This window comes from Pomacea canaliculata, linkage group LG2 (genome assembly GCF_003073045.1).
Source record: "Pomacea canaliculata isolate SZHN2017 linkage group LG2, ASM307304v1, whole genome shotgun sequence".
NCBI lineage: Eukaryota > Metazoa > Mollusca > Gastropoda > Architaenioglossa > Ampullariidae > Pomacea > Pomacea canaliculata.
In genome coordinates, this window is record NC_037591.1 from 4,268,718 (window position 1) to 4,289,785 (window position 21,068).

Consider the following 21,068-nt stretch of genomic DNA (forward strand, 5'->3'; position numbering starts at 1 on the left):
GAGAAAGAGCTCTTTTAAAGTGACCGCTAACACAGTGACAACTAAGCACAGCTGTAAACACAATCACCACCACAGGCAGCACAAAATGAAGGTCAAGCTATTATTTGACTATTTGATCATCTGCCAATGATGATGGCTGCTCTGGACAACTCATCCTCTACTGGCTTACTTCCTGCTGACTGTCCGGGAGCATGGTTTTATTGCTTGAAACAGGAAATGCTCAGCTGACCTGCATCAAATCCCAAGTTAGAAAATCTTTAAGAGGCATTAAGAGAAATGGCAGACTTACCCTGGGAGGATTGGCAGGAGGTATCTGCTGCAGAACATTGTGAGCATGGTCCCCATCTTCCTCCTCTTCCTCATTTCTTTCGAATCTGGCCACACCATGCTGTGGACCGCTCTCTTTCTGAAGTTTGTTCGCTGGATTCAAACCCAGCGGCTGGACCTCTGACTGTTTTCTGCCAACAAAATCAGCTTCCTTGTCTTTGTCGTTCCCATGGAACAGAGGGGGTACAACTTGATGGTCCTCATCTTTTAAAATTTCCTTCTCAATGTGACCATCCACCTGCAAAAACAGCTCATATGTTGACAACTGATTTAGTTCAGCTCAAGGCCTGAACACTCTATATCTCAATTTTCAGAAACTTACCACGTGCAGTGTTTATTGTGATCATATCCACAGATTAATCTTTTTCTGTTTGTTACTCCCAAATTCAAACACATGGTAAAAGAACATCTTTTTAGTACAAGTTTTTTTTATACCAAAAATGCCTCATTAAAAAACACTAAAAAAAGGCCTAACAACTTCCACTAAAGGTCATCTCATCTCGCACTGCACATTCTCTTACATTGGCATTGACAGGTGCATCTGGAATATTGATCTCATTCTTGCTGTCATGAACTGGTGGTAGCATCTGGTGATGCTGGTTGTCCAGAACTTCTTGATGCATTCAGCTGAAACACACAATCATTAAAATCAGAAATAACCATGTGCCACAAACTAATATCTTCCACTCTTTACATCTGCCATACTTTTGCAAAGATAAGTGTGTCCCCAAATAACATATCTTCAAAAACAGAAGTTTTGTCTAATTATTACTTATCCTGCCATTTCATGTGACAGCAAGCACTGTCTGCTAAATGTAATTAACATTTCACCACATTCCAGTTCATATTTTCCCCCCCTCGAGGATGGGAAGGGTTGAGGGTGTGTAAGAAGCAGGTGCTGGCAAATGCGGAAAAAAAAAAACAAACAACAAAACGCAAGGTAGCTGTGTAGAGTGCCATGGATCATCTGAAAAAAAAATGCAAAAACAAAAAAAGGTAGGGGAGGGAGGAATTCTCTTAATGACACCTACAGCTTTCGTAAGGAATTTATGTCTTTTTTTAATACGTCACAGGTGTTGTTGTATCAAACAACCTTTTGATGGCTTGAAACACTGTAATAATACTGCTTATCAGTGGACTGTTACTGTATAACTGTAAACCTTCCTGTGTGTAGTAGTAAGCCTCTTTAGTCTCATTCAGACTCCTACAATCTCTCTGCCTGTGATGACAATACTGGCTGAGGTAATTCTTCTATAGGGCCAATTTCAATTAACTCACGTTAACTCTTTAAAAATCAAGTGATCAAGATGGTGTTCTGCTGGAAACATGCCAATGTTGACAGGTAGACTAGCTTGTACTAAAAGATTAGCTGCTATAGTTTATGGCACAGATAACACTGTCAAAATCAAGTACAACATCTTTAACATGTTGCTGAAATCTATATTTGGAAAATACTTCATAATTTGTAGTAGTAAAATAGTAATAAAAATATTCGTTTCCTAGCCATTCCACTTTTCCTTCTCTTATATGCAAATGCGCACTCACACATGGACAAAAAAAATGCCAAAACAGGTTGTATAACATCATTTTCGATGTAGTATTTTTAAGAAGTAAAAATTGATAGATTTACACATGCACATACACATTCATATACCTGCAGCTACCTTATTTACATGCATGTAAATGTGTACACAGATATGAGCGTACATATACAGCACACACATATATATATATCTACACATGCGTGCACGGACAGATAAAAAAAGTGGGAGACACCGGAATTTAAGCCAGGCTGTGTGCTTTAGTAAACCTCTTGCTTCTATAGAATTACATACCAAGAAACATTGGTTGACATAGGTCTAAACGTTTCTACTGGTACCACAGAGAAAACATGATTTTTAAAACCTTCCACAGAAAATGGGTTTTTATTAAATGTTGGCTGTTGGTGTTTATAGAAAACTTATCCAGTTTACAAGTAGTAAAGCCAAGATCTAAACTCACAGTCCTACTTGACTCAAGGGCTTCAGTGCTGCCCCACTAGCTCATCCCTTTTTTATTAACAAAATATCTAACGGATATTTAATGTATTAAACATTCTCTTCAGAAAATATGATCTCAAACACAGTAGTAATGCCATAGAATCCATACTATTCTTTAAGCTCAAAGGAAAACAGCAGATACAGAATCAGAATGGTCTGCCCACCAGCATACCTGTCACATTGTTGGGAACTGTGGTAGTGCTCTGTCCTGAGGAATAGTTTGACTGAGCGGCTGACTGAATGACATTATCTATCTCTTCAATAATGCTGGCTGAGGTAGTGACTTGCGGATAACCTGTCAAATGACAGGCAAGAAGTCAGAAACCTCAGGGCTGACAAAACACACAGGGTTGACATCTCAATATGGAGAACTGAAGAAAGGACTGTTTTTCATGTGACCTGCATCTTGCCCCTCCATGTTAACCCAGTAAATGACCCGCCCTGCAGTGAAATTCCACTTACAAGACTGATCTATCCAGCAATATTTGCAAGCACTGGCTCAAGAAGGTTGATGATGTGGAGGTAGTTAGCATAAATTATTACACCTTAGATGTTTCTTTTAAAAAATGAGCAGTGGAATCCAAGGGCAATCAGTGAAGATAAAAGCCTACATCTGTTCACATGTAACGTCACAATATGAAAATTTGTACTGTCATATCTTTCAGTTAAGCTGCATTAGACAGAGAAATTACAAGCTGTCTGTGCAGTTGTGTATGCATGTAAACACTTGCAGATATATAAATAATTATATGAAATTATGCTTCTTCTCCTAGACTTAAAAAACAAAGCACATTCTAAGTGGAAGCCATAATTTGTAAATGACCTTTTGGGTATTGCAAATCTTTGCCATAGCTTATATCACTGCAAATATTGATAGACTGTTAAATAAAAGAAAACAAAACCAAGTGAATTAATATTTTTATGACAAAACCAAAGCCAGTGACCAATCTCCTGCATAAAATTATCAGTCACCTTTGTAATTTTTAACCAGAAAATCTCACTAACATTCTTCAAATGAAAGTATTCAAAACCAAAATCTCTGATTTCTATTAAGATTAAAAAAGAGCAAAGAAAAGCCAGAAAAAAATTTCTACAGAACTCAAAGAATTTGAAAAATCTATTTCAATGATAAAAATGAATCTGAAAGAAAATAATTATTATTAATTTGTTTTGTTATGTTCCTAGCATAGCATTATGCTGTTTAAAATGTTGTAAGAGGTATAGTTATCCTTATTCCTACCTGTCTCATTCAGTCCTTTTATTTTTGAATAAGACACCTGCACGTCAAGAGGGTTAATCATTTCACCTTCCAGGCTGGAGTGGGAATCATTTCTGCTCATGAGAATGCTGCTACTTTGGTTGATTACTTGTTTTCCATCTTCTAAATTTTTTCCAAATGTTTCATCTTTAGCATCTGAACAGAGAGAACAGCACAGCACAGACTCAGCATAAAGGCAGAGGTGACAGAGCACTACCCAGGGTGGAATCTACCACTGACCAAGAATGTAACACTCTTGGAGAAGACTATACTGTTTGTTTGTGAAAAAAAAAATATTGAGAGCATTAGGATTGTATGTTCCACATCACTTGGTCTGGTCATATAATAAAATCTCTGGAAAAAACCTGGATTGGGAAATCTCTGTAGCAAGCAGTCTGAGATATTTACCAAAACTTTAGTAAGAAGCTTCACCTATTTTGCACATTTGTAGCAACAAATTGCAGAACATTTAGAAAGGGTAATTTAGATAATAACTTTTAATAAAAAAACCCTAAAGCTTGACAACATAGTTGAAAAGATAAGTATATGGGACAATGACAGTTGATGAAGCACTTAAACAGTCTATGACTGATGGAGAATAATTTGAATCAGCTACAAGAAATAGCTTGGAAAAACATCACTTTACATAACACACATTTCACACCAATGATGACAAGCCTTTTTTGCTTTAAAAGCTTACAAAAATCAGCAGCAACATTAAACTATCAAGAAACAGGAAACTCAAAATTTAACATGAGAAAATACAGAAACTTATCCCACAAAACAAAGCAGGAGAAACGGCGTTACTGAAAAGTAGAACACCTACCCACATTCAAGCCACAACCCCCTCCCTCCTACATTATCAATGTGCCAGTTTAGCCATACTGAATAGCTTCATAATCCTCACAATTCATGATAAAAACTGAGAAAAAATTAATTTTAACAATAATCTACGCTCTGAGATCACTGAATGAAATGATTATTTTCATCATAAGAGACTACATGAGAATAAAAATAAAACTGTTCCAGCAATCCCAAGAATTCAGTTATAATATTAAATGTTTCCAGTTAAAGTTATACAGTCTGTAGCAACTCCAACAGATGTTTATCGTGATAAAAAATATGTCAAAGTCCTGAACATGCACACATCCTCCTATAATCTAATTCATTTCACTAACTACACTGCTAAAAGTGCAGTTCAGAGTCAGGCATATGTACAGGATGTTTTAGAGGTAGAGCTGATGGCTGAATTGTGCAGAGTTGATGCTTAATATTAAACTAAAATCATGTTATCAGTGAAAAGACACCTCAAACATGTGATGTGGCTACCCTTGCATCAGGATGACAGCAACTAAGGTTGCTTTTGTCCTGTAAATTACACAACAGGACAACAAAGATGGCCTTTTAATTGCATTTAGCCATTTAGATTTAAGAAAGCCACGTAAAAATGCACAGCTGTATAAGTTCATTGTAGTAAGCTGCAAGTTTCCAAATATTGAATAATGTTCACTTAAACAAACAAAATAAACATTCAATTTTTAGTTTAATATTTAAATCATGTAACTATATAAGCAGGGTGCATTTAAGTTTTAAGGCTGAAAAGAATTAGTTTATTTCTTCACCATGTGACTATTTTGCCAAATCTTTTCCCTCATTTTCTCCATCTACTGACTTAAGCTCTTTTATATCTTAAATTACTACAAGAATACAATTGTACAATGAATAATATCAAGAAAACTTTAGTACCCACTAAAGTGCTTTACCCTTGAAAATATAGGTAGAACCAAAGCTAGACGAAAAACCACTTCAACATAAGATTAGAGTTTTCATTTGCAAATATTTTGCCGAATAATATTGAACACTGCTTTAGTAATGGCAAGGCACCCAAAGTCCCCTGTAACTCAATTTTATGTCCAAACAAGATATGTTTCTGAATGATAACAAAGACAGTTACTGCACAGCTTTCTTCTCAAGTGTGAATGTTAGGCTGGTATAGCAGAGGGAAAAAATCTACATTTTTACTACTACTAATAATGAAAATTCATCTAGCACTGCTCCAAAAGATACGCTCAGAGCACTTCAAAAAATATACACGAACACACAAACCCAATCCTAAATGAATTTTTCTCTACATAAGACACCTACAAATACATACAGTCCCCGATTTTTAAAAAAGTAATGTTTGGATTTAAAGAAAGTAGAAGAAAAGTGAGCAAAGTAGGTTGATGGGCAGTTTAAGGTAAGTTAATGGGGCTCGGCAGGAAAAAGACCCTGTCCAAGACAGTTAAGGAGTCTTAGTTAACAGGACTTGATCAAGTCTGGTGTCAGAAAATGAATGAAGCAGTCACACGGGCGTAAGTTCAAAAAGGTCCCTAGGGCCAAGCAAGAAACTGTGAAATATCAATGGAAAGTTGGAAGGTGATATGATCAGTAATGGCCAGATGTCATGTTGTGTAATTCAGGTCTAGACGGTCTGCAGTATTGTTCGAAAACATTTTAAAGTCTATCAAGATGATACTTAGGAATTCTATCCGGAAAAAAATCATTTAACTACAATCTTATTGCACCTGCCAACAATGACGAAGGCACAATCTCATTTAAATTTTCCTTCAAAGACCTGAGGGTACATGTTAGTTATGTAGTTAAGCAGAATAATTTCCTACGAGTAATATGCAGAATGCAAGTTAGTCTGTCTACACCAACTAGAGTCTTGCAGATACATTGCAGCACTGAACATGCATGAAGCTGTTACCTAATCCTTTAAAGCTACATAAGCTGGCTAAAATCTTTCACCAAAAAAAGTAGAACAGGTGTTATGATCATCACTAGCAACTTGAATAATAAATTCTTTTTTAATTAGCTTGTACCTTGCCAAAACCTGACCTATCTTTGCAACACTGTGTTCCTTTATATATATCTAAAAATAAAACAAAAAAAAAATCATCTTGTTCCTCTATTCCAACACAGAGAAAATCTCCATGCACAGAATTATGTGTGCAGTGGTATACCATTTAGTAAATCATTGTTTCTGAGGCCAGAGAGAATAATAATCAAGCAGTTGCATCATTCCAAATTCTGACAAATTCTCGATGCATTCTATGCAAGTTGGTGAAAGGGAGACTACTTGAAGTGGATGGCAATGTTTATTAACGAAACAATTGTTTATGAGGATCTAGGATCTCTACAGAGGCAATCTATATAATTTTATGGTAAGTATTGCCTCATAGTAATAATATATTTTACTGTGACTTTTCTTGTTTTCTAATTGAGACCTATTGTGATCCAGGGAGAAAATTACATACTGAGACCACTCTTAGGAAAAATCAAGTTCCTCATGCAATCAGTTTTGAGCTACTGTAAAAGAAAGTCTCTCTCTAAGTTTTACCATGCAACATACAGCACAAAGAAAGTTTCTACAAGCAAGGTACTTTAACCGTTCTTACCCAGCATCTCTGCATTCCTCTGTGGCAGGTTCTCCTGGTGACCACCAACATTCTGTTACAGAAATCCATCTTTGCTTTTACAAAGTGCTTGATTTTTACAAATGAAACGAGTTAGCTGGATTAAGGAAGATATGATCTCTTAAAGAGTTGGGTTTTAAGCCAGGACTCAAATCTAGACAGAGTTTAAAGAGAGGCAGAAAATGTTAAATGGTTGGAACATAGAAGCACCTGCCAAATTTCTCTTATCAGAGAGGTCAGCACAAACAGATCAAAGAGATATACTCAGGAGGCAGGGTGCCAGTAGCTCAGATAGGTATGCTGGGGTGCAACTGTGAAGACAAACACTGTGTAGCAAAATTGTCATCAAACACTCAAACTGACAGCCACCATAGCTAATGGAGGGGTATTACATGGTCTGCTTTCTGGGTATGGCAATATGTGCAGCGTTATTTTGAGACCTTTGAAGCTTGTCCAGTAGGTGTAGTTCTGATGAAGAAAGTTCCAGTAATACATAGCTTTTTTATAGTAAAGACTGATAGAAGAGTCAGATGTAGCTGATCCCAGAAAGTTCAAGGAAGAGGAACATGCAGACTGCTCTGAGTGATATTCCAAAGACAATAATGCATCAATGTGTAAGTTTCCTGACAGCCTGGGAAAGCAAGATGCTCTCTCCGAAAAAAAGGTAAACGTAATAGAAAATGACACACAGTTTAATTTACTTTGTTAGGCTATTGAAATGACTTGTTATGTCATCATTTATTTGCAGTTTGTTGATGACCTCCATGCTTGTACAGTCTACTGATAGCTGTGTGATGGTGAAGACTTGCCAGAGATGAGAAGTTGGGCCATATACTAGCAGTTGTGCACACACGTGATACCACAGCCCAAGAGGTGGATGGTAGGACAAAGAGACTGAATTTCTACAGTAAATAAAAAGAGATCCTAGAGATGAGCCCTGGGGCAACCCATATTTCAGTCACAGGTGGAGACTGTAGTGCCTTGAATCGTACTTCAATCCACCACTACCATTCAATTGTTCAATTGTGTTGCTTTTCCTCTGCATTGAATGAGCTAACCCTGTTGGGATCAGGGGCACCCCAAAAGTCCCACTACAAAGCTTTCCATCTTTCCATTCTGTCATCCTCTGGGATTTGCTGTCAGGCTGTTCAGCTCTTTGATATTGCTTCCCCATCTCTTCTGTTCCTATGACCACCAAGGACCCAGGAAAGCCTGTTCTAAGGCAAGGCAACCCTTGAAGATTTTGAAGTGTGCCTAAACCTTGTTTATATATTCTGACTATGGCCAGGCAATACAGTCTATCATTCACCTAAATGCTTCATGCTACTTCATTTGTAAAAAGAGCTTTGTGAGATAAGGTCTAAGTAGCATCTTCTGTATAAATTGTACTCTCTTTAGCAAGAATACTATCAGGTTTCAAGCAAATTAATGACCAAAGAGCAAATTAGTCTTGGGAATAATTACTTAGGTCAAATTTTAGTTTTATGAGCTCTATTTTCTGGACTTTTCATAATTAACAAACTGTGACATAAAGCTTTTCTCTGAGACAAGAAAGTGCAAATTATCTGCAACTGTAGATTATGTCTAGTTTATTCCTCTTTATATTGACCTGATGTTAGGAGTCTAGTTGAAGTGTTTAATGTCTTTTTCTGCACTGATCTTCATGCAATGTGATTAGATGTTTAATCAAATACATTAAACAAGATTAGCCTGTTCTTGTTCTTGATCAATTGCTTGCAATATTTAACACAAAAAAAAATCTTCTTAGTGTTGATAGCAGCTTCAGCATTTTTCTTTTATAATAATAATATTTATAATAATGGATGCTAAGTAAACTTGTAAAGTGCACTTACCTGAATGGATGCAAGCTTAAATTGCTGTACACTACAGGTGAATTGATGGTCAATCACACAAGAAACATAAGTGTCAGCAAATGGATAACACCATGGTGAACATGACCTGAGGAGTGAGCTTCAGGTATGCTCTATTATGAACACACTTCTTTTTATAAAATTATACTTTTTCAAAGTTTTTATTAAAAATATTTTTATGAAGAAACCCCCAAATAAACTATGCTGAACATAAAATAGTATCCACAAACCGCATTCATGTTATCTATTCCATTTTGCAACCCGCCAGCTGCTCCTGGAGGCACAATCTTTTGCTGTTCAGGAAAGAACTGCTGATGACCCAGACTGTCTAAGTTTTTCTGGAATTGTAGCTGCTGCTGCTGCTGCTGCTGCTGCTGTTGCTGCTCTGGCTGAAAGTTAAGACTGTTTCCTTTCTGCTGACCTTGCATCTGGGCCTTAGCCAACTCCACCTGTTGCTGTTGCTGTAACAGTTTAAAGCTGTCATTAGTGTCTAAGCAATCTACCAAGAGACTGAGAGACTGAACATTCTCTAACCTGCATTAGAGGTAAACAAAACTGCTGCAGGATATTAAGAGAACAACGTGCAATCTCTCAGCTATTGAAAAATCGATTTCGATAAGTATATTTGGTTTCTTTTTGCCTTTTCTCTAGTTGTCTTCAATACATCATCAGTACTGTTGTTTGTTCTTCTGTCCCTCGTATACTATCAAATGCTTTCTTATGAGTGTGACTGTGCACTATACCGATCTTCATTTATTATTATTATTAAGGATAGAAAAAAAATTAAATGACTGCTGCAATGCAAACAACATTTCTTTTAAACTAAGGAGGAGGGGAGAATTTGTGTTTTACACTGAGCAACTAAGGCTATATCACAGCCAAGCAGCTGGTTGTGTAAACAGGTACTACGTGCAGAGAAAGAACAGCATGCCAACCTCTGCTAGAAGCTGAATCTAATACAATCTAATACTTAATAAAACAATATTTTTTATTATTCTGTCAGTAGTTTAGAAACCTAATAATCTTTTTCACAAAAGCATTTTCTTGACTGATTAATTTTGGCTACTGAATTTTGTAACATTTTACATTTAAGGTATAATGTGCATAAAAATGTTTGAGCAAGCACTACCAAAAAGCGCAGCAAAAAATTCCTTCCCTCACATTCTTTACGAATGTCCCATGTTCCTTTTGAAAATGATGAGTTAAAAACAATAACTGAAAGCTTAACATACATTTTTTTTTTTTAGTGAGTAAAATGGACTAATTATAGGCGACAAAAAGTTATATGAAACGTCAGACCATAGGTATACCTAAGCTGGGTACTTGTGACCTTTTAGTGTGATTTCTTAAGTCCACAAAACATACAAAAATATTGAAAAAAACTTTGAAAGACCCTTTAAAACTTAGCTTTGCCTTTTTGATTAGCCTCAAAGAGTTTCTATCATGCATAAAAAGGACAACGAAACCCATCCATTGTATTTTTCAATTTAAAAAAACAATCCAATAAAAAAACAACTGAACCTGAAACCACAAAATATTTCAAGTGAGAACATATTACAATCAAACCTTGAGTGCTTGTATTTCTGTATTCATATTCTGGATAACAGCCTGTTGATACTGCGCCTCCTTCTGGATAACATTCAGGAATAAAATTTTGTGTTCAAAAACCAACAGAATACGACATTAATGATATTGTAAAAGTACACACCAAAAGCATCTCTTCTGTACACATTAGTACTTTATTGGTAACGACACACACAGAATGTGCATAAGGATGAAACCAGCAAACATATCCCAGCCTGCAAAACTACCACCCCTCTACCAAAATTAGTGGCTGGGATTATTAACATCCCGATCTGTCTCCATGCCTGTTTCTAAGTAAGTGAAAGCACGAAAGTAAAAGAAAAAAAAAGTTTGTTTAGATTGCTTTTAGCATTAAGGTATCTTGCTCACCTTCCCATTCTGCAGCTGTTCCTGCAAGTTTGAAGTTTCTGTCTGCAGCTTAGCATTCTGTCGTTGAAGATCAGCAATTTGATCTGTTTAAATAAATGAAAGTCATGCAATTAATTTATCAAAGAACCAAACCTTTCATGGGTTCAATGATGATAGGTGTGTCTGTTGTAGAGCTCCACCTGGAAAGCCCCCAGGTAACCTACCAGTCCCAAGCCCAGATGGAAGAGGGCTGGGCATAGGGCTAGCAACCCCATCCTGTAAAACAACCTCTGCTAAAGAAACAGCAACTGAACTGCAGCCATATGCTCTACTGGGGGTGAAAAGGAATAATAAGAAGGTGTCTGTTGTAGAAGTGAGGGTGTTTGTTACATGCCAATATTAGCGCATGGTGTTAGTGGATTCCCTTTAAGTGGATAGGTCTATCACTTCGGTACATCACTCTGAGCAAATCATTGGAAAAGTGATGTAAAAATGTTCATTACTATTAATGATTTTGCAGCTATCTAAAAAGAACAAACTTGCACATATTTTTGATCAGATTTCTGCAGCTTGCTGAATTCTATTATTTAATTCAGTAACAGAAAAAAATGAGATGATGGTAAAAGAATTATGGTAATACGATCCATCTCGAACTGAAAAGTACACACATCCCCCTCCTTTAAAAAATACAAAAAAAAACAAAAAAAAAAACAAAAAAACAAAAAAACAAAAACAAACCAAATCTCTCTCTTTTTCAAGAAGAAAAGCTAAATTGTATGTTATCACTGGAATGTGCTGGCCAATGAATAATTTAATCCATTTTTCGCCTTCTGATCACTTAGCACTGGATTTCTGGAAAAGTAACTACTATTATAACTGTTGTATTCTTACTCTCATTGTTCTACCTAGCTTCATTTCAGTTTACCAGTTTTAAATTAAAAACTAAAAAAGAAAAATATAAACCCAATACAATGCTTTCAAATGGATTTAGTCACCTTTAAGACGTGTGATTTCTAATTCTTTCTCGGCTCGTAGCTGCTGGTATTCATTATTGCGCTGTGCCTCCACTTGCTCAAATTCATCCCTCAGTCGCCTTGCTTCTTGCTCCAAGCGCATTTGTTCTACCTCATGTTCATCATACTGACTCTGCAAATGCCCTTGACTGTCAGTGTCACAAATGTTGCTAAGTGATTTTACGTGTTTAACAGCCACAGATGACTAGCATCTAAGGCATTTACATTTTAAAGTCATGGAAATGTTTAAGACATTAGCAAATAAAACTAAAAAATTTCAATTACTATTTTTTTAAAATATACATTAGAGTAGTGGTATTCCTGGAATAATATAAAAAGAAAAACTTCTAGATTTATAACATAAACTTATATATACACACGCACACTCATAAATACTTTACTGGCACTGTCTTGTCCATGTATAATAAACCTATAACTATCATTTTTAAATGTTGATACCTTGAGCATCTTATGTTGCTGGTTGAGGGAGTTGAGCCGGTTTGTGAACTCACGCTGCAAATGATGAAATTTTTCAAATCGGTAAGTCAGGTTTTAAGTGATATAAATGAACTGTCTTATGACAGCTTTAACTGTTAGCATATAATGATAATGTACTGCTAATACTTGTTATAATTAATGCACTCTAACAATTTGTTTGAAATTATACATACTTAAAAGTATGCATGTTTATATATGCTTCAAGGATGTGCATAGCCTGGCTTCATTATGCACTGAGGCTCTTAAGGTTAGCCTACGTGTCAACACTGCCTAAACCAACCACTAACCAACTGTTCCATCTATACATACTACAATGGATACCGACACTCCACTAGCTCTTACCACACTCCATTAGCTCTTCGCCTTGACTTCAGTTGTTCCCCCTTCACCTTGCTATAATAGCATGGATCCTGAACTTCTAGAGGTAAAACTTAAATGTAGGAGAGCAGAGTTGGCATGGCGAATTACTAGACTTACTGATGTCTTCATAAACAAGATTATGTTGATATGCCATCAGCTGGACTTTCATCAATGCCAGATTCAGTTTACACTGATTATAAGTAGTATGGGTTTCAGCCAGTCATAAAACAGTTTGTTAAAGCAGCAGTCCCAAATCATGTGATTTTGATCTCATTCCATCCTTTTTCCATGTTGAATGCCTTAACTACTGTCATATATAACTCACATAACTGTTTAAGCTATTACAGACCAACTTGTCATCTCTTGCCATGCCATGTCACTAGCCAGTTTTCTTGATGATACACAGCTTTATCAGCTCCTCTTGCTGAGCTTGCTGGACTGATGGCATGGACATAGGAATATATCACGTACCTAAAGACTTGGTTGAGCCAGACTACAACAGAATGAAAAGACTGAACTGTCACAAGAAATTACTCGGCCATCCTTCTCTTCCTGTTCTCTTTCCATAAGGAACTCATCTATTCCTGTCTCTGCTTCTGTCCACAGCTTGAGTGTCACTTTTGAGTTTAATTTGTCATCATCATATTTCACATGTCTGCAGAACTGTTTACCTTGAACTTTATATGATTAGTCCATATTTGTCATCTCACCATTGAGGCAGAAACTCTTTGTGCCATTGTGCTCTCATAAATCGACTAGTGTAATTCTCTTTTACTGGCAGACTTCAGATCTGAACACATGACACCTATCATTTGGTCTCGTCATTGGCTCAAAGCATCGGATTGTACAGCCTCTAAACTTTCCACTTTGACTTATTCTACTGTTATTTTCATCCTTGATACCTTTTCAAACTCACACCCTCTATACTCCCACATGACTACTTTGTCCATCTTCTGACACCAAGCTTCTTTGAATCTCACTAAGACAAAAGTATATGGACAGAGGTATTTTTTCTATCAAGTTCCATCGACCTGGAAGAAATTATCTGTCAGCCTTCATTGCGCTGATTCTTTGACCACCTTTAAGTTCGCACTTAAAATGTACTTTTCTCGAAATTGATGACTTCACCCTTCCATGTCCAGATGCCAGCGTAATATGTGTCTGTATTTACTCGGGGGAGGTGTGTCTGTTACATAACTATGTGTATGGCTGGCAGCGTGTATTTAAGTTAATCTGTTAAATTTTCCTACTGCGAAACACTCTAAGCAAAGTATTGTGGAAAAGTGTTTTATAAATGATCATCATTATTAAACAATAGTAGTAGGAATGTTTAACATACAGTCTTTTGGATATCTTTAAATATACTTTTACATTAAAATTCTGGCTGGATTTATGAGACTTTCATTAATATAAAAAAGCATTAAAATCAAAGTTTAATGTATAAAATGCTATATTCTGGGAGTGACAATTCCAATCATTTTAAAATCTTTATAGTGAGCTGTCAATAAGTTGACTAACAATGGAAAATGTTAAAAAGGGGCTAGACAACAATGACAGTATATGTATTTTATACACTATGGGACTTTAGCTACATTTGGAATGTCAAACACTTGTGAAATTTGCAAAAGCTAGGCTGTGACATGCAACAAATGGAAGTAAATTTTCTCTACCCTTCATCAAAGAGACTAAAATAGTTATGATTTCTGACTGAGGTACAGCGCAACATAGATACCTTCAGGCATTTTCATCCTGCAAGGATGCAAGAATGTGCCTATGACTTTATATGAACTGCTACTCTGACAATGTTTTCATTTAGAACAGTGAGGCATCACTTCAGTGTTAAAGTCAGTACCACTTAGATAAACCTTTCCCTCTTGATCAGTGAGAAAATGCTAATATTAAGTGTGAGAAAAAAATTGCATTAAACATTTAATGAATATGTGCTGTGTTTTCTATTTTCCACATATGACATGGAAGAAAAAGTAAATACCTTGTCATTGTCACACTTTTCCTGCAGCTCATCCTTACTCCTGATAGCTTCTGCAAACAGACAAAACCCAGATATTTTTTTTGTGTGTGGAAGAAACAATACTTCCTTAGTAGTACAGACACATACCGCCCTTACTTGACCCAGCTGCTGCTGTAATCCATAATTTTTGTGTGTTGAGGATCTGATTTTATTGCTATTTTCTTTGTGGTTACCTTATTAACCAACCCAAAACCCCACAATAGTCTGGTAATCTCAGGCTAAAGCCTTAGGGATGAAATGTTCCAAGAGACTCCTGAATGTTTCATGGACTTAGCACAAGACTAACAAACCTCCAATTAACACCAGAGTGAGTACCCAGTGCAACTCATTTGCCACAATCAAGATAAAGAAGCAGTCATGAGATATACACAACAGTCTTGATTAAGCTAAAACCTTCTGTAAGATCTGAAATGTTTATTTATTAGCTTAAGCAGACTGTCTACACCTTTAGGTCTTTCCATTCTTACATAATAAATAATGTATACACTTTAAGATGAATTCATAGTCTACCTTCAAAAATTTATACCACTTAAGTAAAAGAAACGTAAAATTTGTAAAGCGCATACTCACACTACTAAGGAGTATGCTCCTAGCGCTTAAAACAAGAATGAAACATGGACAGCATACGAGTGACAGGAAAACAAACAAATAACATATGAACTATGAAAGAATAAACAACTGTACTAAATAAAGAATAAAATCAAATACAGAAAGCACAAAGAGGAACCAAATAACAAGAACATGAGCTGAGAGTAACATATTACAAAAGGAGGGATGCTAATTTATAAAATGAATCATTTATAAAGCGCAATATCTCAGCCAAAGGCGAACTTATTGCGCTGAACAATACAATACATCTTTATTGTCTATGTCTGGTTGCAACAGAGATAGAAATTGTCCTTTGTTGCTGGGAGGTCCCACAGTCCTAACAAGATCATAAAATAGTAACAAACATAAAGAACAAGTTAACAAAAAGTAACAGATGTAGAACAAGATAAAAAAAATAGTAACAAACAGTGAAAAAGGAGAGGGGGGGGATTGATGTTTTACGCCGTGTCAGCAACTGAGGCTATATTATGGCAAGCAGCCAGCCCTGTAAACAGATGCCACGTGCAGAGAAAGAACAGCGTGCCGAGACGAGAAATGAACTCTGGGCAACCAACCTTCAAACAGTGAAAAAAACTAGCACTATGGAAAAGGTTGTTGTCAATAATAATGATGATAATAATATGGGAATTTATAAAGCACAATATCTCAGCCAAAGGCGAACTTATTGCGATGAACAAGATCATAAAATAGTAACAAAGATGAAGAACAAGTTAACAAAAAGTAACAAAGATGTAGAACAAGCTCACAAAATAGTAACAACATGTAGAACAAGATCACAAAATAGTAACAAACATGTAAAATAAGATCACAAAATAGTAACAAACATGAAGAACAAGATCACAAAATAGTAACATGTACAAGGAAGACAACTCGAGGACTCGCTGCCTTCCCACAGTAAAAGGGACATAATTGTAGATTTAGAGGTAACGACTCCAGAGAATAAGTTCAGTGACATACTGAATACTGGGATGATATTGAGTAATCTTGAGAATATGAAGAAATGTTATCACATGAAACTGCAAAAGGGTGATCATGCTTCAGTTTACTCAATGTAGCTCTAGGTCGCTGCTGAAGCGAGCGAGTGGAATCCAGCCAATAGATCCAAAAAGTTTGCACTTCAAAATAACATTATATGTACCATCCTGTTGCAAACCAGAACAGAAAGAAAACGCAGCAGAGCCACACGTCAACATGAAGGTCCAACACTTTTATCCAAATCGAAGCACGACAACAAAGACAAACAATATCAAGGAGAGCCGATCCCCTCAGCCTGTTAGGCTTAGTACACAGAATCAATCAAGTGTCATTTACATCAGATGCTCAAAAAAAGTTTCAAAGGTAGTGTTTGTTTTACCGATAAGACTGCTGTGATTTGTAGTAATGATTAACAGCTCATCCAGCCTTTGGTAATATAAATTATCTATTTATAATCTGCTGATGTACGTTTTGCTTAATTGAAGCCATTGGACTAAAGTTAGGCAAGACCATCTTGAACTACATAAGTAACGTTTATTAGATGGACTGAACAAAGTTGCAGAAGAGTATGATTATTTAAAGGCCTTATCTAACAATGAATATGAATACTGAACAAAGTAGAGAACTGGGTACCTGATAAATTTTTTATCCCAAGAACCCAGTGCATGTTTGATCCATTCAGAAAAGTTTACCTTGATCTCTTTAATAAAGATTGTGTTCAAACTTAAATGACTAAAAATTTACTGGGTCTACCATAAATAGTAGTCCCATAAAATACACTAAAGAAAGTGCAGTTGAAAAAGTGTCAGCAAGTGAAAGTCTTCATTCATATGTATACAGAAAAATAAGGAAAAGACCAAATGTAAGTGCAACATAACATACACAACATAATAAAGACATGCACTGTCTTCTATCTCATGCACTAATGGATGCATATAAGTGTGCAGTTTGGGGAATATTATGTCTACACAATGTCTCTCACCCAACCACCCACCCCCCTTAGGTGCAAGCAAGCACACACGTGAAGATGTACAAGTATATAGATGTATCGACAAATCTGTATAGCTCAAAACATGATTAGAATATCAGCCTTTGTCAGATTTATGCTTGGATTAGGCTTGATATCAAGTACAAAAGTATATAAATATGACTTTTAATACTTCAGATATCAGACAGGCTTGTAACTAGGTTACATGTTATTACCCATCTAATAAAACTGTCTTCTAAGACAAAAGAATTATGTTCTACCACCTTTACCTCCAAGTAGATGATTTACCTATAGTCTCACAAAACATCACAGTCAAAGCATGTTGTGCACAATCTGAACTCTAGGAGTCATGCACTACTGTCTGGTGCATTCAAACAGTGGTGTTAATTACAGACCCATACACTTTTTCACTTACAAAGAATGAAATGGAGCATGCACAGCAAGGGGCACTACTAGTCAATAACAAATTGGGAAAGTAGAACTGATGGCTGTTACATCAAGCATTTTATCAACCAAAAAAACTGACCTTCTAATGAATGTGTAAGGAAATATCTTTGGAATCAGATGGAGAAAGTAAGGGTTGAGTTGTGACCAACCAATACTGCCTTGTTGCTTTCATAGATCATTTTGTTCGTTGGTTGGGTTTTTTTAAACTGTAAATTCTTCCCCCATTTTTCCTAAGTCAGTCAGCTGCATGTTATTCACAAGGATCCTCAATTCCAGCCAACACTTGTTCCAACATTAGAAAGTTTGGCTAAGATTTTCAGAAAGGTATATACACCTCCAGGTTTAGGTTAAGATTCAGAATTTGTGACTTTGGAAATGTGCATGCAAGGGGATGCCTGTAGACATAACATACTGAAAAAGTACAGATATTTATCTAATTATACACTTGAGTACTTGTAAAATAAGTACTAAAGGATAAAGACTCATTTTCCTTTTTGATCTTTATACAATTTGGACACAACACTTGTTGACTGCATTAGTTATGCTTAGCTCTTCACTGATTGTTGGTGTTTCAATTTACATCAGTATCACAGCAACAAGATTAGCCCCTTAAAAGCTAAATATGTACACTGTCATAACTGCAAGATGAAATGATGCAGGAGTATTCCTTCCTAAATAGGGGTAATGGGGAAACTGTCATTGACCAAGAAGAGCCCCAGGCATGTGACTGACAACTTGGACTTTATAACACAATGTTTCTAAATAACAGAGAAATACTTGAAACAGCTGAATTTACAGTGTGACAGTCTTAGTTTGGAAGCAGCAGACTTACCGCCAAGCTTCTTTTTACACACAAGCTTTTCTTCTTTAAATCGAGAGTTCTGCTCATGTGCGACTGAAATAATCCATTGAAAGAAGCCACAAAGGATTTTTTAACATGAATGACTCTCTCTCAAAAAAAAAAAAAAAAAAAAAAGGTTTGCAGCACTAACAGCAGAAACAGTAAGTTTTCTAGGCAACTTGTCGCAGATTATAAACTTTTTTTCAGGATATAAACAGTCTCTCATAGAATGCATTTAGAATAAATTTGCGCAGAGAGAGAGGGTAGAAATGGCGGTCGAAAGTAGGATCAGTTTAGTTTCTTCAATGCAATCATCTACTTTCAGTAGTTCGTGTGCATGTGTTTTTTAATAACCAGCATAAAGTGACCCTCAAAATGGTAGTTCACAACATGAAGTATTCATTAAAATAGTTGAAGGAAAATTTATGTCTACTTTTCTGATGACATCAAAAGTTTTATATATATATCAGCCCAATTTTTTTTCAGTCAGGGCATGATTACTGCAATACCATAAATAAATGGACACTTAAACAATTACTCAACACATCATTATTTAATATGATGTTTACAGTAAAGTTGACAAGTTATAGAATATCTTCATTCTTTCAATAGTATTAACACATTAAACAAAACAAGATTCTTCATTTTAATTAGTCAATACTGCAAATCATGTTGTACTTTGCCAATGAAATTCCTAAGGTCAATAAATAACATTTCCCTATCTCACTCAATGACCCTGTCTGTTTTTCTCAAACATAAGCCTTTCAAAGTGTGGGGTTTATTTTCACATAAGTAAATAAACTCTTTCAACACAGCTCACTATTCTTAATCGTATCACTAAATTTAAAACATGCACAAACATATTATATACACATAATGACAAATGGACCTGTGTATGAAAATGCATGCACACAATAACATACTTCCACAACAAACACACACACATACACTCTTTCACTCACACACACGAATACAAACACCTGTGAATTGCAACAGCAAGGATGCAATTTATTCTAAAATTATTTAAAAGCCATCATTTTGATTACTGAAAGCAGTTATTCCTCTTTGAAAGTCAATAAGCACTACTTTCATGTGCACTAGAAAAATTACAGCAGCTAAATTAATACTGTCACTATGGTAATCTAAAAAAAAACAAAGGACAACACATTCTTGCAACTTTTCATATATATATAGCTACATATCTCTTGACCAGGTCCTTAGTGTTATTTTTCTTTGAAATCTGTTATCACTTTTCTTATTTCTACTATTAACAATAACAGAATAAATGAAATGTGCGATTATGTGTGAAAACACATGATGAATGGGTGTATCAGATGTCTATGTCCTTATTAAGTTCTTCTAGATTCAAACGGATCCTATGAGTCCCACCTGCCAGGCCTTATTTTAACCAATACAAAAAACTGTCTCCCAGTTTATTAAAAGTAATTCATCCATAACACACGACCACACCTGAACCTGCACTCTTCAGCTCACTTCCCTGTTTAGTGGGATTGTACATGATACTTATGTCCATGCACCTTAATATGGCATCATGTCAGTAACATTGTTTTACCTTGTGAATTACTTGTTTAAATTGGTAAAACATACACCATAATAAGCTGAAGCTGCTAAGTGTTTCCTAAAAAAATATTGCTTGTATTTATTGTATCTTATTCTACACATTGTAAATCTCATTACATATTTATTTTCCTCATCACATGTTATTAGTGTGGGAAATATTTAACATTACAACAATGTTCAACACTGCTAGTTTGAGTTTTATGCCATGTCAGCAACTGAAGCTATCTCATGGGTTCAATACCGCACTTGTACACTTACAGAACTGTTTCTGTTTAGCATTACACCATTGTTTTTATCAGATTGTTTCATCTATGCCTAATAACTTGGAAAAAAATCCTACTTCACATTATAGTTTTTCGATGCCGTCTAAGAAAAGAAACATTACGTTAGGTGTGTAAAATTATTGACCGAATACACATCGCAATGTTCATCTGATAGCATATTCCACAAGATAATATGTCACCAGTTAATTTTAAACATATGCAACTGTATCAATATACGACCTTTTTCTTTCAATTATCACTCACCCTGCAACTCTGCCACTTTGGTTTCTTCTCCTCTTCGATACCTTTCAGCAGTTACTTCAGTGTCGCGCAGACGACCTACCGTGGAGTTATACAGGTACAGTAAATACACCGTTCCGATCACAAAGAATGCAAGGACAACTGCTCTAACTGGAAAACCACCCCTCTGCATTGTGACGCTAGAAATTGACAGCGCTACAGCCAAAATCGTTTACGTAAGTCCTTCTTGCCACCTCAGCGACGAGGGACCGCCATTCATAACAACATGGCGACGTGTCATATTCGATTCGGCTTGCCACAGACTTGCCCTCGCGC

The 21,068-nt window shown here is 36.0% G+C and overlaps 1 protein-coding gene across 5 annotated transcripts; it reads right to left on the minus strand.

Annotated features, from left to right (window-relative positions):
- Window positions 1–386: 386 nt before the first annotated feature.
- LOC112556499 (putative mediator of RNA polymerase II transcription subunit 26) lies at window positions 387–21,050 on the minus strand. Of its 5 annotated transcripts, none has more exons than XM_025225561.1 (13): window positions 20,757–21,050; window positions 18,640–18,702; window positions 14,750–14,799; window positions 12,361–12,414; window positions 11,884–12,034; window positions 10,910–10,992; window positions 10,523–10,585; window positions 9,187–9,417; window positions 7,068–7,119; window positions 3,673–3,780; window positions 2,539–2,661; window positions 849–954; window positions 387–565 (listed from the first exon to the last, which is right to left on the minus strand). In XM_025225561.1, the coding sequence occupies exons 1-13, from the start codon at window positions 20,923–20,925 to the stop codon at window positions 535–537; spliced, it is 1,284 nt and encodes a 427-aa protein (XP_025081346.1). In that variant the 5' UTR covers window positions 20,926–21,050; the 3' UTR covers window positions 387–534. The 5 variants fall into 5 exon arrangements, with proteins under 5 accessions (XP_025081346.1, XP_025081344.1, XP_025081348.1 ...); XM_025225559.1 differs by having other exon boundaries at window positions 3,607–3,780; XM_025225563.1 differs by lacking the exon at window positions 2,539–2,661 and having other exon boundaries at window positions 3,607–3,780.
- Between the last annotated feature and the right edge of the window lie 18 nt (window positions 21,051–21,068).

Excerpts from the sequence above, each read along its gene's own strand:
- LOC112556499 (XM_025225559.1), bottom strand. The coding sequence starts at position 20,925 with ATGCAGAGGGGTGGTTTTCCAGTTAGAGCAGTTGTCCTTGCATTCTTT. Across the intron at positions 12,035-12,360 it reads AGCAACATAAGATGCTCAAG|AGTCAGTATGATGAACATGA; the intron begins GTATCAACATTT and ends GGGCATTTGCAG. Across the intron at positions 3,781-7,067 it reads GAGGAATGCAGAGATGCTGG|ATGCTAAAGATGAAACATTT; the intron begins GTAAGAACGGTT and ends CTCTCTGTTCAG.